The sequence below is a fragment of the Lynx canadensis genome, chromosome C1, assembly GCF_007474595.2.
Source record: "Lynx canadensis isolate LIC74 chromosome C1, mLynCan4.pri.v2, whole genome shotgun sequence".
Classification (NCBI taxonomy): domain Eukaryota; kingdom Metazoa; phylum Chordata; class Mammalia; order Carnivora; family Felidae; genus Lynx; species Lynx canadensis.
Window position 1 is genome coordinate 42,905,857 of NC_044310.1, and position 14,641 is coordinate 42,920,497.

Sequence of the window (14,641 nt, forward strand, 5' to 3'; positions counted from 1 at the left end):
GTTTCCGAGCCTCGCACACTGGCTCTGTTACACACCCCTCCGCCCCGCCGCTGGTCTCGGCCTCTACTCTGCTGGCTCACAGGCAAAACTAGGCCCCCATGACTCGTTTCCAGTTTTTAATGTTTTTCTTGTAAAACCCAAAATATAAAACTGGAAGGGGAATGGAAAACAAGTTCTGTACATTTATATACACGAGGTCTGTGATTTCAAAACCATTGGGGAGGAAAAAAAGGAAGGCACAGTCAAGGGAATGTCGGGGGCCACGGATCCTGACGGGTACCTCTGAGCACCCAGCTCGGGCTCAGGTGATTGTCCCTGGCCAGCGCAGGGCAGCCGCCGCAGACCCAGCACCCTGAGTTTGTGGGGAGCCTTGGCCTGGCGGCTCAGGCTGGGTGCACAGAGGGTGGGGACAGATGGCGAGTGGGCAAGGTAGTGTCTGCGATGGAGGGAGGACAGGTGCAGGCTGGGCCTTCCTTCAGGTGTCTGCGTAGATGGACGGGATGTGACTCAGGCAGTGGTCAAAGGCCCCATTGGGGAAGAAGCCGCAGTCCTCGGGGCCACTGGACACAATGTCTTCAGATGGCTGTGGTGGCAGTGCTGTGGGGCATGGGGCTTCGGCCAGGGCCTCGTAGCCTGTGGGTGTGGGAGGGAACAGGGTCCGGGCTGGAGGATGCAAGGGCTATGCTTTGTCATCTTCTCCCAGCCCCCTGACCCCACCTTCCTGTCCAGGGTCCCTTCACATGGTATCCCTTCAGTGGGGCCTGCTCGGAGCCTCTGCTCTTCCGGACAGGGGAGCTGCTGGGTGGGAGGAGGTGCTCCAGGCCTTGCACTGCCAAGGGACCCGGGGAAGCTGGACAGACAGCCGGCTGGCTTGGAGCAGTCCGTCACCCAGCGCTGGACTGTAGGGCCGAATGTGGGGGAGGGTGGGATGGGCTATCACAGCTCTTGTCCTCGGGGGCTGGGCCCCTCCTGGCAGAGCAGCACAGCCCAACCCCACCCTTTCAGGTTCCTTCACCCCACCAGACACGAGAAGCCCAAAGAAGGGACCAGCACTGACTGGGCTCTTACCAAGGTTTCACTGAAGTCTTATCTCCCTTCAGTCACAACAATCCTGCGAGGTAGGAGTCATTATTCTATATTATAACCGAAAAGATGGGCTGAGAGAGGCCAAGACACTTGCCTGAGGTCATATTGCCAGTAAGTGGGGGAACTGGGATTTGAACCCAGATCCATTTGGCCCTGAGACACCTGGTTCTTCCATTGGACATGCTCCGCTGCTCAGAGGCCCTTACCCTGGAGGGGCCTGGAGAGGTTGTCTTATCCAGTCCCTGCCCTAAGAGCTCTGTCCCTGAGTTGCTGTCACAAATCCGCGTAGCCCATGACAGGCAGGCCTCAGTCTTCCCATCTGTGCAGTGGGATCACGACGAACTACTACCCCGAGGCCCCACAGCCCCACCCTATCAGTCTGGATCAATCCAGCTTGTCTATTCTCAGCTTGGCAGAGGACATACAGGCAGATGCACGGGGCCTGGGACGGGCACTGAACGCCGGGCTGCCACCCAGATAGCAGGGGAGACGGGAGGCCGGAAGAATCCACCACCCTGGTGTGGGGGCATGGAAGCTGCCTCTTGCCCATCAGAGTTACCTATTTCTGCTGCTAAACCCCAAGAAAGCTCGCCGCAGGCTGGATGGAGCAGGGGGAGGATGAGGTGGTGAGCCAGCAGTGCCGGGAACAGCAGCCAGGGCCTCATCGCACACCAACCCACGCATGTGCACACGCAGAACACGCCCCACCCACCCGCACGCACCCTGTGATCGGCACACATCTGCCTATGGTGCATGTATGTGACCCGCGTCCACCTACAGACACACCTACACCACGGTTGAACACAGTCTGTGCACACAGGGGTCATGGGATGGATAACACACAATGTGTCCACACAGACGGGACCACAAACACGTGACAAAAGAAGACGTACGTGGACGTGAGAACCTGTGTGTGAACAGGAACACATGGGCCCTCACGCAGATGGACCCACAGGTTTCTGCATGCTTGTCTGTGGCCTCATTACTGTCCCTATGTCCTTAATCCTCGATCCCCGGCTGCACACACCCAGAGCTGCCCAAGGGGCCTCTGGCACAGGGTCTCAGGCTCCCCTTTGTCTGGGGCCCCCAGCCTGCCCAGAACTTATAACTTCCAGCTGGACCCAGGCCTGGAGGCTAACTCGGGGTGGAGCTGGGCTTGGGGAACTCAGGGAGGGTCTGCCCCCCCCCCCCCCAATCCGATGCCCCTGCTCTGATCAGCACTGGCCCCGCTGGTCTGAGCCTGATTCCACCCTGGGCTGTGCACAGCCCTCCCTCTCACTGGGTTTCTCCACCCCAGCCAGGGGCATTACTTGGGCAAGGCCCAGGGCCCTGTAGGGGACACAGATGCAGCACAAGGAACAAGCACAACCTCTAGGTCCTGTCTTTCCCGGTAGGGTGGCCTCTCTGGCCTCATTTTCTTTATTTGTTAAAGAGAGATCAGTATTTGTCTCTTTCCCTGCTGTCTCCCTAGGGTCCACAACTGTGTACATACTCTGTGCTCACTAAATATTTAAAGGGAAACCTCAACTAGCCTGCAAGCGTCCAGTTTGAGTCTTCTGTCTTCAGAAACCTGCCAGAGTCCAGACACGTATCACACACCTGCTGTGCGACAGTGTGGAAGAAACACGGACGTCGGAGGTAGACAGGGTGCAAATCCCAACTCTGTGGGGTCCTGGGACCTGTGTGAGCCTTTATTTCCCTTTCTGTAAAATGGAGAGGACTCTGCCCCTCTGGGCTGTCCCAAGGCTTCAGGACAATGTGCACAAGTACCCAGCACAGGGCTGGGCCTTGGTAGGTGGCCAGGGAAGAGAGGCGTGCAAGTGGGGCTCACCTGTGGCAGGTAAAGGTGCGCTGAGGCTGTGGTAGCCATTAGGCCGCAGGGGGTTGAAGCCGTGGGCTTCCCCGGCCAGACTGTCCCCGCTGGCTGCTGGCTCGGCCGTCCGGTAGCAGTCACCATAGGGGAAGCAACTTTGGATGGAGTGGAAGCTGCCCTGGTACCCTGCAAAGGGAGGCGGCAGGGGATGCGTTAACAAAGGAAAACCGCCCAGGGCAGAGAGGGCACCATCCCGCTGCACTGTCCAGCCTCCCGCATTGTCCTGTCCAGGCACGGTGGGTGCAAAGCAGAGAAGAGGGCCCCAGGGTGGAGAAGGTGCCAGGGGTCCTGGGCCCCTTTCCCAGCTCTGTCTGGCACCGGAGGGGGTAGGGCGAGGCGGCCTCACGTGGCTGTGCTGGACTTTGTGGCTGACATAGTGCTCTGAGGGAGGGGACTGTTGGCCCTCCATCCCCACCTCCTGAGATGCCCGCTCACTCACCTCCTCCAAGCAGCAGGCTGTACCCACCCCCCTGCCAGTGTAGATGCTGTTCCCTCCGCTGGGAGAGCCCTGCGATGCCTTGTCAATGGGACAAACGCTTCCTCACCCCTCAGGTGGAATTTCCTCCAGGAAGTGCCCCGGACGAGGTATGTCGGGTCACCTGACTCCTGGTTTCTCTCACGGTGGCCCTCAGTGCCCTCCGTCATTCCGAGTCCCCGCCTCCCTGCCCTAGGTCAGTGCCTTGTTCCTCCTGGACACTGGAGGAGTCAGTGGAGGTATATGGAGAGGCCCTCAGCCAGAGCTTACCTTGCGGACTGGGCAGAGGCGGGGGTGGAGGGCTCTGGAAAGGCGGGTAGGGTGGCTTGCTGGGGAGTGTGGGGAAGGGCTGGCCCCCCGGAGAATGGCTCTGGGAGGATGGTGGCAACGGTGGTGGCCCAAGCCCCTTCAGTGGGCTGACCATAGGTGAGAGGAGGCCGGGTCCCAACCTGGAGAGAACAGAGATGGCCATCAGCAGGAGAGGCTCTGGGGGCAGTGTGTGGGGTGGGGAGTGGGGGCCAGAGGCATGGCTGCTGCTGCTTGCTTCCCTCTAGCAACGCTGAGCTCACTACCTGCTCCGCTCTGACTTAAGACAGTGCAGTTAGAAGAGGAAGCTTTTACTTCTGAGTATGTTCAAACTGGAATTAAATGTTAAAGTCCTCTGAGCTTCAGAATCCAAAGGAATCAGTAAAGAACTTCTATCTGGCATTTAGGACTAGAAATCAGCAAGGAACACTGGTTATAAACATGGGCCTTGGAGTCGACAAAACTGTTTTCTACCCATCTGCTCTCACTGGCCACGTGACTTTGGGCAAGTTGCTTAATGTCTCTTAAAGCCTTGGTTTCCTCACAGTGTGGCGGTGTCTCCCCCTGGTGCACTTACTATTATCACCCAGGGCTAACCACCAGCCTCCCCCACCAGATCCTGACACTCTCCCTCGGTGCTTGCCGCTCCGGCCGCCTCTGCAGGACAAGCCCAGGAGCAGGTGCACTGAAAGCTCTCGTGCTTCCTTAGCAGGAGAACATTCCATGGCACTTCCAGTCCCCACTTATTGAGCGTCTGTCTCGCCTCAGGCCCCATGAGAGAAGTTCTTGTGTCCACCTCACAGATCAAAAAACCAAGGTTCAGAGAGGCTGCTCACCAACTCCCGGCCGCACAGCACTGACCTCACAGGTTATGACAAGGGTAAAACTAAATAAATCAAAATAGACAAAGCACCCAAGATGACATCAGAGGTATTCTCAGCGACTCCACGAATCGTCATCGTTATTCTAAAGATGTGGGAAAGAAAACAAGAAGATAGGTCTGATGTCCAAGTTGGGCTTTATTCCCCTGCACAGTGTGCCTTCAGGGGCCTTCTGTCTCCATCCCTGGACATCTCCCCTCCACTTGCATACATCCTGTGATGGGGGGCTCACCACCTCCATTCATACAGAGCCTGAGGTGGTACAGGCCCAAGTCTGGGCTCTCTGGAAGCTCATGTTCTGAAATGCGGCTGTAGTAGTGTAGAGCTGTTCAGTTACCTTGAACCCAGCTGAGCCCATGTGGGTCATCTAACTGGACTGCATATCACTGTGAACTAGGTTCCTTCCTCACGCTGCCACCTAAGCCTCTGGAGTCTGTTCACAGGAACCAACTTCGCCCTGAGGTCGGATGGACTTAGGGGCTCTTGGGACCAGGCTGAAGGCTCCTAGCCTACAAAGCACTTATGTGCATTGCAGAAAGGGTGGGGGGTAGCTCAAAGAGTCCATCTTCTTGTTGGCATTTGGGATTTTGGACCATCCACATTAAAATATAGTATAAATTCAATGTCACAGCTGTAGGTGACCTTTTCAGGCCAGGAATATTACCCTTGCCTACCCTCTAAAACATGATGGGTTAAAGGGACAGATCAGTGCCTTTCTCTGAAACAGAGAAAGATTTGGGGAGAGGCCAGTGGGCTCCACGTCTGTAACTCTGCTGGGTCCCCATCTGCTCCCTCCAGCCTGGGCATCCTACCGTTTCTGCTCCTTGGCTGCACTGCCATCATTCATATGTCTGGAACCCCACCACTGTGAGCGTGCTGAAGACAGAGGGAGGGCCTTAGGCCTGGGTCCCTAGTCCCCAGCCCAACATCTAACACACTCTAGGTACCCCTCAACATCAAGTTAATGAACTGAATCCTCATCGAAGCTCCATAAATTCTCATTATCGTCATCATTAACATTTTTAGGCCTCTCTCACAGGGCCGTCAAGCGGGACAGGGTCTACCACTGCAGTCTGTAAACTGTAGAGGGCTGTGCACGAGCTGTGTGTCCTCACAACAAGTTCTCTGGCTGAGGCCAGAGAGGCTGGGCCGTGGCGTGGCCAGGGGGGTGGGTCCTCCTTCAAGCCCTCTTCATGGGGTCCACTGGCCTTACGCCCACCCCATCCTGGCACCCATACACAGCTCTTCCCTGACTTCCTGATCGTCCCCTCCCCTGGGAGCTCGTGGGGAGGGCCAGGTCTCTGCCTCTGAGGCACTCTGTGCTTAGCACTGGGCCTGACACACAGCAAACAGCTGATAAATACTAACAAATGGGTTTCTTAATCACTCGGCTACAAAACCCAGAGATTAACAGCATTGCAGAATTAAGGAGAACCAGATCTGAAGGGGGAAAAAAACCACGCATTCTCAAAGTTTGTTTTTCCTGTCTCAAACCTGCCATAAATTCACATTTGCCACCTTCACAGCCAGTGAAATTAAACAGAACACAACTCTCCACGGCAGACGTGAAGGCTGAGGTTACGCTGCTCTACCTGAACTCTTTAAAAGGAAAAAAAGATCATCTGGAGCTCCTCTTCTGAGTCATGCAAATGATTCCTAAATCAAATATTTTTGCTTCAATTGGAACCTATAAAAATTAATATAAAACCTCACTGGCTTGGCAGACTGAGGGCTTCATACCTCGTATGGGGCTGGGGAAAAAAAAAAAAAACTGCCCTATTCGGCGTCTACTCTGAGCCAGGGTAAATAAATTTGGTCATGAAGTCAGGCCCTCTTAGCATATTTTTGAGTGAATCAGATAATTCTGTCAAGCTATTTAAACGTCCCAGCAAACCGCCGGGGAGCCGCGAGTGGCCTTCCCTGTTGACTTTGGCAGGAAGGGGAGGCTGAAGGCCTTTTCCCCGCCTTGCCTCTCTTCTCAGGGGCTGAAAAAAGAAACCCATTCAAGCCGGGCCCGGGCCTGGGCCTGGTGTCGGGCTTGAGGGCCCTCCTCTCCTGAAGCCCAGCCCAAGGAGCCGAGGCGCCTGGCTGTTGGGATGACCCGAGCCCTCGCTCCCACTCCCGTAGGCAAGGGCAGGCGGATGGCGGGCCCGGCTGTCCTGGTCTTGTCATCACTCTGCCTCTCGCTGCAGGAATTCTTGACCGGCACTTATGCAGGCGGCAGGCGGGTGATGAATGAGGCGGAGCAGAGAGCACGGGCCTGAGCAGGGAAAGGCCTCTGTGGTTTATTTTTCTTTGGTTGGAGATGTTTTGGGGCCGGCTGGTGGGTGAGCAGGTGGCCTGAGCTGGTGGGTGGGGAGGTGGGTAGTGTCCGTGGAACCTGTCCCAGATGACACATACAATGCCAGGCATGTGTATTTCAGGCATGGCTGATCCTCACCACCTTCTTAGAGGAGGGTATTTTAATACCTATTTTACAGAGGAAGAAACTGAGGCTCAGGGAGGCCTGGTTCTCTGGGCCCCCCTTTGAGCCCCATCAGGCAGCCTCGTCGTGCCTCTCCCCCCACTCACAGTCTTCCCACTTTCCCTGCTCCGTGAACAGCACTTCTGCCTCCCCAGGGGCTCATCTCTGGTGGCTCCTCCCTCCTCCTCTCCCCGCCCAGCCCTGCTTATGCTCTGTCACTAATGCCTCCTGGTGTTCCTCCTCCCCACCCACCAGCCCTGGCCCAGGCTGCCATCCACCCACATTTGATGCCTGCCCTGGCAACCAGCCCCACACTGCAGGCTGCACTCTCCTCCCCGGACTGACCACATCCCTGCTCGGCACCCTTCGGATACACTCCTGCCGCAGACCTCGTGATCTGGCCCTAGCGACCTCCCTCCTGAGCCTGTCACCCCACACGAAGGTTCATGTTTCCCAGAACACGCCAAGCTCTCACCATGTCTACACTCTCGCTGCTAGTCCCTCCCAATCTCTCCACTCGGTCAACTCCTACTTAACCTCGGAGGCCCGGCTTAGCATCACCTCCAGGAAGCCTTCCCTGACATCGTCCAGCTCACTGGGTTCTCCTCTGGGCTTCCACAGCCCCTTCTGCTTCTTCCCTCAGAGCACTTGTCCCGCGTGGTCAATCCCTGCGGCTCTATCTCCCCTCCTCGTGGTGATGAGTTCCTCCAGGACTGGGCTCATCGGCGGCTCCAGCACCGGGCCCAGGGCCTGCCCACACCAAGGACGCAGGAACCGGACACCGAATGAATGGGTAAGTGAGTAGCAGAAGGAGCCCAGTTCGGAGCCCTGGGCCACAAACTTGGTGATGAAGCCGGGCTGGTCCCAGGCACAGGCAGGCCAATGCCAAGGCTAAGGCTGTGGCCTTAGGGAGGAAGGGCAGAGGAGGAGGCAGGTACTGAGGTCAGGCCTTGGGGGCCAAGTCTGATCAAGTCCTGCTAGCGATAAGTGAAAGTGGCAGGCAAGGCAGGAGGTGGGGCTATGTGACCTCCCTCTGACCATCTGCAAGGAAAACAGATTCTGGCAGCATTAGGGACCAGCAATTAGCACATTTACCATTTCCAGCCGATTAAGCGGCCACAATGGGAACCACATTGAATACAGAAAAGGCTACTCCTCTCTGCAGTGATCCTACAGCAAGGGCCCCGGGACAGCCCGGCAGGCTGAACCATGATCACGGCTGGAGCGGCCAGAAGTGGGGGTGAGGGCAGGATGAGCACCTCTGGTGTGGGCAGCGGGCAGTCTGCTCACCAAACGCATGGTCTGAGGCGAAGAGAAGCCAGGGTGAGACTCCCAAGGAGGCCTGGTACGGCAGTCCGGAATGCGGTGCGGGTGCACAGCGTCTTCCCACGGCTGCGCTCACAGGGGAGGCGCACACGAGGGGAGGCGGCACGAAGTTCAGATGCCAATACCATCTACCTGCCAGGGTCACCGTGAGGCGCCAATGAGACGGTGCCCGGCGAGCGTCTGGTACAGGGTGCGGTATACAGTATGTGCCGCATAAATGCTGGCTACTTTCATGGTCAGTAGCGACCACCTAGCACGCGGGACGCCTGCCCTCGCCCTCGTCCCGCGCAGGTGCCTGCTCGCTATGCCGGAGGAGGATTGGCTGGCTGTACATACCCATCCCTGGTGCTCTCGGCCGCGGGCAGGGGGGACAGATGGTGGTGGGAGCTGGTGGTGGCGTCCAGTGGGTGGTGCCTGGAAGGGACATCGTGCATGGGGGGCAGGATGCCTGATGCGAGCCCATTATGGGGGGTGATGGAGCCAGGATATACGCCTGCAGGAAAGCAAACAAATATCACTGGGCTTCGGCCACTCCCCAGAGGTGGCTGTGAATGACCCCGGAGCTGTGTGCCTGCTGACAGAAAGAGAAAGACACAAAAGGAAACCATCAAGGTTGTATTAACAGAAGGTTAGGGGCCCAAACGGGGAGACGATGGCTCCATGCTGCGGTTCATACCCTGGCTGAAGGGCTGCATGTGGGGCGGAGGCCTACCCTGAAAGCAGGGTAGGTGGTGGACTACCAGGGGCTGTCAGAGGCATTAGGTGGTCAGGCTGTGTGCGTGTGCACGTGTGCGCGTGTGTGTGCCCACACGTGTGTTTTGGGGGAGGAGGGTTGTATGGAGCAAGCTGCCTCAAGTCTCTGGGGCTGTTCTGAGAAAGAAGAGGTTTGCTCTGTGCAGCCCCAGAGGCAGACATGGATCCTGGAATGGAGAGAAGCTTGAGAGGCACTCAGGGCTTGGCCATGGCTTCTCACGGGCAGAGCCGCTGGAGGGTGATGGGCCGCCTTTGGAGGAAATGAACTACCCATCCCCAGAGATGTGCAAGCACAGCCTGGATGTCCACTGTGAAGGACCCCAAATAGAGGATGGCTGTGCTAGCTAGATGGCAGGCCGGCCTAGGAGACCTATGGTTGTACAACCAGAGATGGTTGCATAGGCTGTACACTGCACAAGGGTCCTGACTGAGGAGAGGAGTCGGCCATGCTCTAGCCTACGATTCTAAACCTCTAGAAGACACCTGCAGGGTGATACCACCTTTTGTCACCTCTTACTCCTAAGCGCCTTACCCTTGTTAAGAAGACAGGTGGGGGAAGAATCAAATGGGGGACATTAGGTCATAGTCAGATGTCGTTCCAGGGGCCTGACGGTCTGAGAGCAGTTACTGACGCCAGTGTTTCCCAAATGCCTTCACCAAGGAACCCCAATTAGAGGGGAGATCAGACCCCTACTCTGGGACTGGAGCCTGGGAGGGACTCAGCAAGGGTTCCATGTTTTTCTCCATTTTATCTGAAAAAAAAAATGGGGCCAATCTTATTCCCCTTTTTAAATCTGGCCACGTTTATTTACATTTTAATAGAAACTGACATCCTTTTCCTAGAAATCAACCCATCAAGTTGATGCCCTGGGAAGACTCTGCAGACCGGGGGGCCACACGCAGAGCCGTCCTGATGCGGTGTCCATGCTGATTAGTCAGAGTTCACCTGGGCCAGCTGTTACGTTTTGAATATTACTCTGGTCATCACGGGTCGAGACCCAAGGCTCCCTATCACGAGGACCATCTGAGCACAAACCACATAAAGAAGGAAGTTTCACCTTGTCAGATGGCTGCCATTCCAGGCTAGCCTGTCTCAGGCTGGCCCCTCTCACCCAGGCCTGCAATTCAGGGAGTTACGACCAGGGATTGAGGAGGCCAGGGCAGGGGCTGCAAGCTCAAATCTTCAACAGCAGCTAATCAGGCCTCCCAAGTGATACCAAAAGAAAGTCTGTTTAAAGTGAGGCCCAGGAAATGGCCTGGGGCTCCGGCTTAGGCTATGTCCTAGAAAGCCAGGTAGGGTCCTATGGTCCAGGCTTCACTGGGCTGTGAGACCCCAGTGCTCTAAATGGGCTCTTGGGGGCCTTCCTCCCTTCTGCAGTCCTTACCCCTCTGTCTCAGGGAACTCTGCCCACGGACAGCCCTGCCCATCCATCTATCCACCACCACCCTTTACCACCCATCCTCCCCCCCCCACCCCCCAGCTTTGTCAGGAAGGCACTGGAGAAGATTTTGTGGATGGAGCCTGGCTCGGTGCTTCTCACGGCTTGCTCTGCTCACCACTTTTCGGAGCACCTCCTCACCTGCCATCTTGAACCAATTTGGGGGCCTGACAGCTAGGAAGGCCTAGAATCCTGATAAATCCTGCTTTCTCTCCCTCAGCCATGCCGACCTCGTGCTTCTCACATCCTCGCTGCCCATCACGTTACCTGGGTCTGCTAAAGGAGCCTACCAGAAAAACTCCTGAGGGTTTCCTGTGAGGTGAGTTCGTCCTTCCTGATGAGAGACAGGTTTTGGGGAGTTTCCTACCATCAGACAACGAAAATTCGAGGTCATCCTTGCCAGCTCCTCCCTCGTCCTCAACTCTTCTGTTCTGGACTTCTCTGACCTAACACTCCTTGAATCTGTCCCGTTTCCCCCTGCCTTTTGCCCTGACTGTCCAGCCCCACGCAGACAGACACAGGGTGGGCCACTGAGTGTGTGAACGAGGCATGTCAAGCAGTGGACAGACAGTGGATGGCAATGAGGGAGTCATCATGAGGGGCAGCAGGAGGAGGACGCCATGGAGCCTGCTGGCCTCTCCCCCAAATGCACCATTTGAGGCTATAAATCAGCATCATCAATCATCAGCCATGAGCGCTTAACCTCTGGCCCTAACATCTGTTCCCAACTGTGCCTCAAGCATTTGCAGTGTTGCCTATGGAAGAAACTGGCACTGAAACCCAGAGGGATCCAGGACTTCTGGGTTCTCCTGGTTGGTCCCTGTCTCCCTGCTGTGTTGGAAGCAGCTTGAGGACAGGGACCGGCACAGAGCCTGGCACACAGCAGGTGCCCAGGATGGTGAGATCTAGCATCAACAGCAGGGAGGCAGCAGACTCTCTGATTAAGGGCAGGGCCTGTGGCCAGACGGCCCGGGTTCAAGCCTGGCCTCTGCCATTTACCGGCTGTGGGACGTCAGCAAAAAGTTACTTAACCTCTCGAGGCCTCAGTTTCCTCATCTGGAAAAGAAAGAGCATAGTAGCATGTACTTTATGAGGCTGACGTGAGGATTCTGTGAACATGTACTTGTACAACCCCTAGAATGGCTTCCTGGGGTGAAAAATATTCAATAAATGCTGGCTGTAAATTATTAGGAGATGGGTGAATAAATGGTTCCTCTTTTCATTCACGATAAGCAAGAATAATAATGATGACAAAAATTATCGGTCACAGTGGGTTTATATAAGTGATCGCATCACAATCACATCTGTTGTCACAGCAGGTCTGGGGAAGAAACTGAGGCTTGAGGCAAGGAGGACACCACTCGCTTGCTATTGGAGCAGGCCTGCATAGGCATATTACCCTAACGCCCCCACCATCCATGCTGCGGCCTCAGTGACTTTGTTTCTCATCTGCAGCATGGGCTCATGGGGACCGAATGAGACGATGTTTGTTTAGTAACCAGCCCATGCGGGCGCTCAAGAGGTGGCTGTTGCTGGCCTAGCCCTTCTCCCTGGGATAGGCCCTGGCCTGGTATCTGGGAGAACAGGCTTCTAGCCTGGATCTGCTGCTGACTTCTCCAGATGACCTTGGGTCAGTCCTCCTCCTGCCCAATCCTGAATCCTCCCAGGATCAAAATGATGGGGCTGCAGGACTTCTTCCCCAAGGAAGCCATTGCTCATCAGTCACAGCCCTCTTTTCTGCCGAGCCTCAGTATCCTCAACACATCCCTGTTATCCCTTGGGTCTCTTTGTCACCAGCTATTTTAGCAAATCTGACGCTGTGAGAAACAGCCACGGCAGAGGGGCCTCTAGCTGGAGGAAGGAGGGTGTGATCCCTTCTCCATAGATCCACCCTCCCGGGGTGTCCTTGCCCTTGTGGACCTATGTGAGGGTAGGGCAACCCAGAAAAAGTGTAAACACCTTCTCTCCCTGAGGCGGTTTGGTAAATGCTTCGACATAGTTTTAAATCTGTTGCTACCTCAACACTGAGGGGAAAGCATTAAAAATTAGAAAATAAGAAATGTCTAAAATGGTTAGAGTAATTCAAGAAATCCCAGAGGGTGGGAAGAGCTTTCTGCTCTGATACTGTGGTTTCTTTGTGGGATGGGGAGGGTAGAGCACGAGTCTTGTCAGCTGGAATCCGCCCGCGGGCCACATCGCAAGCCACGCAGTGAAGCGTTCCTGCCGGACCCGAGACCCGCCTCCCGGCCTGCGGCCTCCTGGGGAGGACAGACAGGCTATGTCGGCTGGACCAGTGGCTCTGAGTGTCCAGCTGGATGGCCCGGAAGGGTCCTGGGGGTTGAGGGGCTCCACCTCTAGGCCACAGAATTGAATAAGCTGGAAGTGATCTGGACCAATTTGCCCACCCTCTCCGAGCCTCGGTTTTCTCCTCTGCAGCCGGAAGCTGTGGTATGGAGTCCTGGTGGGGAGCACACGGGTCTTTAGGTTGAGGCCCAGGCCTGAACCCTGAGGTGGGGCCTGAAGAAAGCGCAGGAGCTGCCTCGGTGAAGGGCTGGGGTGAGGAGGCCGGCAGGGCGTATACGGTGGCTCAGAGGCAAGAGGGAGCACGGGATGTCCAAGGAACTATGTTTGACGTGCCAAGCAAGGCTGGTGTGGGAGGCCGCTAGGAGTGCCTCGGCCCCGTGAGGCCCCGAAGGCCAGGCTGAAAGGATCCTGGGCTTCCTCCCCTGGGCGCTGGCGCCACACGAGAGTGTGAAGGAAGGTATGTCAGAGGAGCGGGTGCCCCCCACCGGCCCCTGGGCACCCACAGAGCATCACTGTCTTCCTGCAGGGCCGGCTGGCTGTGAAAGAGCCCTCCTGGGCTGTGCACCTGGCCGCTGCCTCCCCACACGCATACCTGGGAGCAGCTCCGGGGCGCGGCCACCCTTCCTCTCGCCGGCCGCCAGCTGTGTGGACCCGTGGAGCTGCTGCAGGGCCAGACATTCGGTCAGAACGTCAGCCTCAGTATCAGGGCCTGTGTGCAGCTGAGGAACAAGCAGAGGGAGAGAGGGTGTTAGCGCGAGGCCATCTTCCCACCGGCAACCCTCGGTTTAGGGGACAGGGCAAGGATGGTGGCTCCAGAGCAAGACCCTTCACCTCACTGCACCTCAGTTTCCTCATCTGTAAAACGGAGCGAACTGTATACGCTGGGTTAGTTCAGGTCTGAGAAGCAAACACTAGGAGTGAACATGCAAGGATTTTAACAGGGGAAGTGCCTGCATGAGAGAAAACCAGGGAGCTGGGCAGTCTGGGAAAGGGAAGAGTGGGGAAGGAGTTTGGTGGAAGCTTCTAGACTAGGAGTCCTCAGGGAGCTGAAGTGTGCTGGAAGTCACGGGGTCCTGTGTCTCCCAGGCATCAGCATCTCTGCAGGGCCTGCCACACTCAGTCCTTGGTTGGGAGCAGCCTACAGGAGCCATGGCCTCACACATGTGCCCAGAAGGGTGTCAAAGTACAGCAGCTGGGGCCTCCCGCAGGTAGCCAGAGCTCCGTGTGGCCCGTTCTCGGGGCTGCCCCACAGTGAACTCATGTGGGCAGAGTAACATACAGTGGGCACCCAGGGAGTGTCTTTCCTTCTCTCCCCCTTGCCCCCATCCTCCTTTCTTCCTGGTATGAGGCATGATGGAAATAGTCCAGGGCAACCCGAGTTCAAACTCCACTCCCATCTCTTCTTCCTCCCTGTGTGACACTGGACAAATACCTTAACCTCTCTGGCTCTCCCCTGCCTGTAATAAGCAACGACAATCACCACCCCCCCCCCCCCCCCGCCCCGCAGGCTGCTAGGTGGAGTAAGGAGATGACAGGTATGGACAAGCTTGTGTGAAGGGCTGGCTGACCCCAGCTGGCCGTGTCCCACATGGTCATGTGACAGTAGGCATGCTGGATCCATATATGGACTTGAGGTCACTGGCTGAGAACAAGCCTGGGTGGGCAAATCCTTGGCCAACAACCCGTAGCCGTCTTTAAGGTAGACTCGAGCTCCATAGCCCAGAACGTCTTCGC

At 56.6% G+C, this 14,641-nt stretch overlaps 1 protein-coding gene across 1 annotated transcript in view; it reads right to left on the reverse strand.

Moving 5' to 3' along the window:
- Positions 1-432: 432 nt before the first annotated feature.
- GLIS1 (GLIS family zinc finger 1) overlaps positions 433-14,641 on the reverse strand; it is an 83,816-nt gene continuing 69,607 nt past the window's right edge. The window contains exons 4-8 of the mRNA XM_032594304.1: positions 13,500-13,626; positions 8,748-8,904; positions 3,705-3,883; positions 2,918-3,085; positions 433-633 (exon numbers count right to left, since the gene is read on the reverse strand). Coding sequence (XP_032450195.1) covers positions 476-633; positions 2,918-3,085; positions 3,705-3,883; positions 8,748-8,904; positions 13,500-13,626 — 789 coding nt within the window. The 3' untranslated portion in view covers positions 433-475. The remainder of the gene's footprint in view (positions 634-2,917; positions 3,086-3,704; positions 3,884-8,747; positions 8,905-13,499; positions 13,627-14,641) is intronic.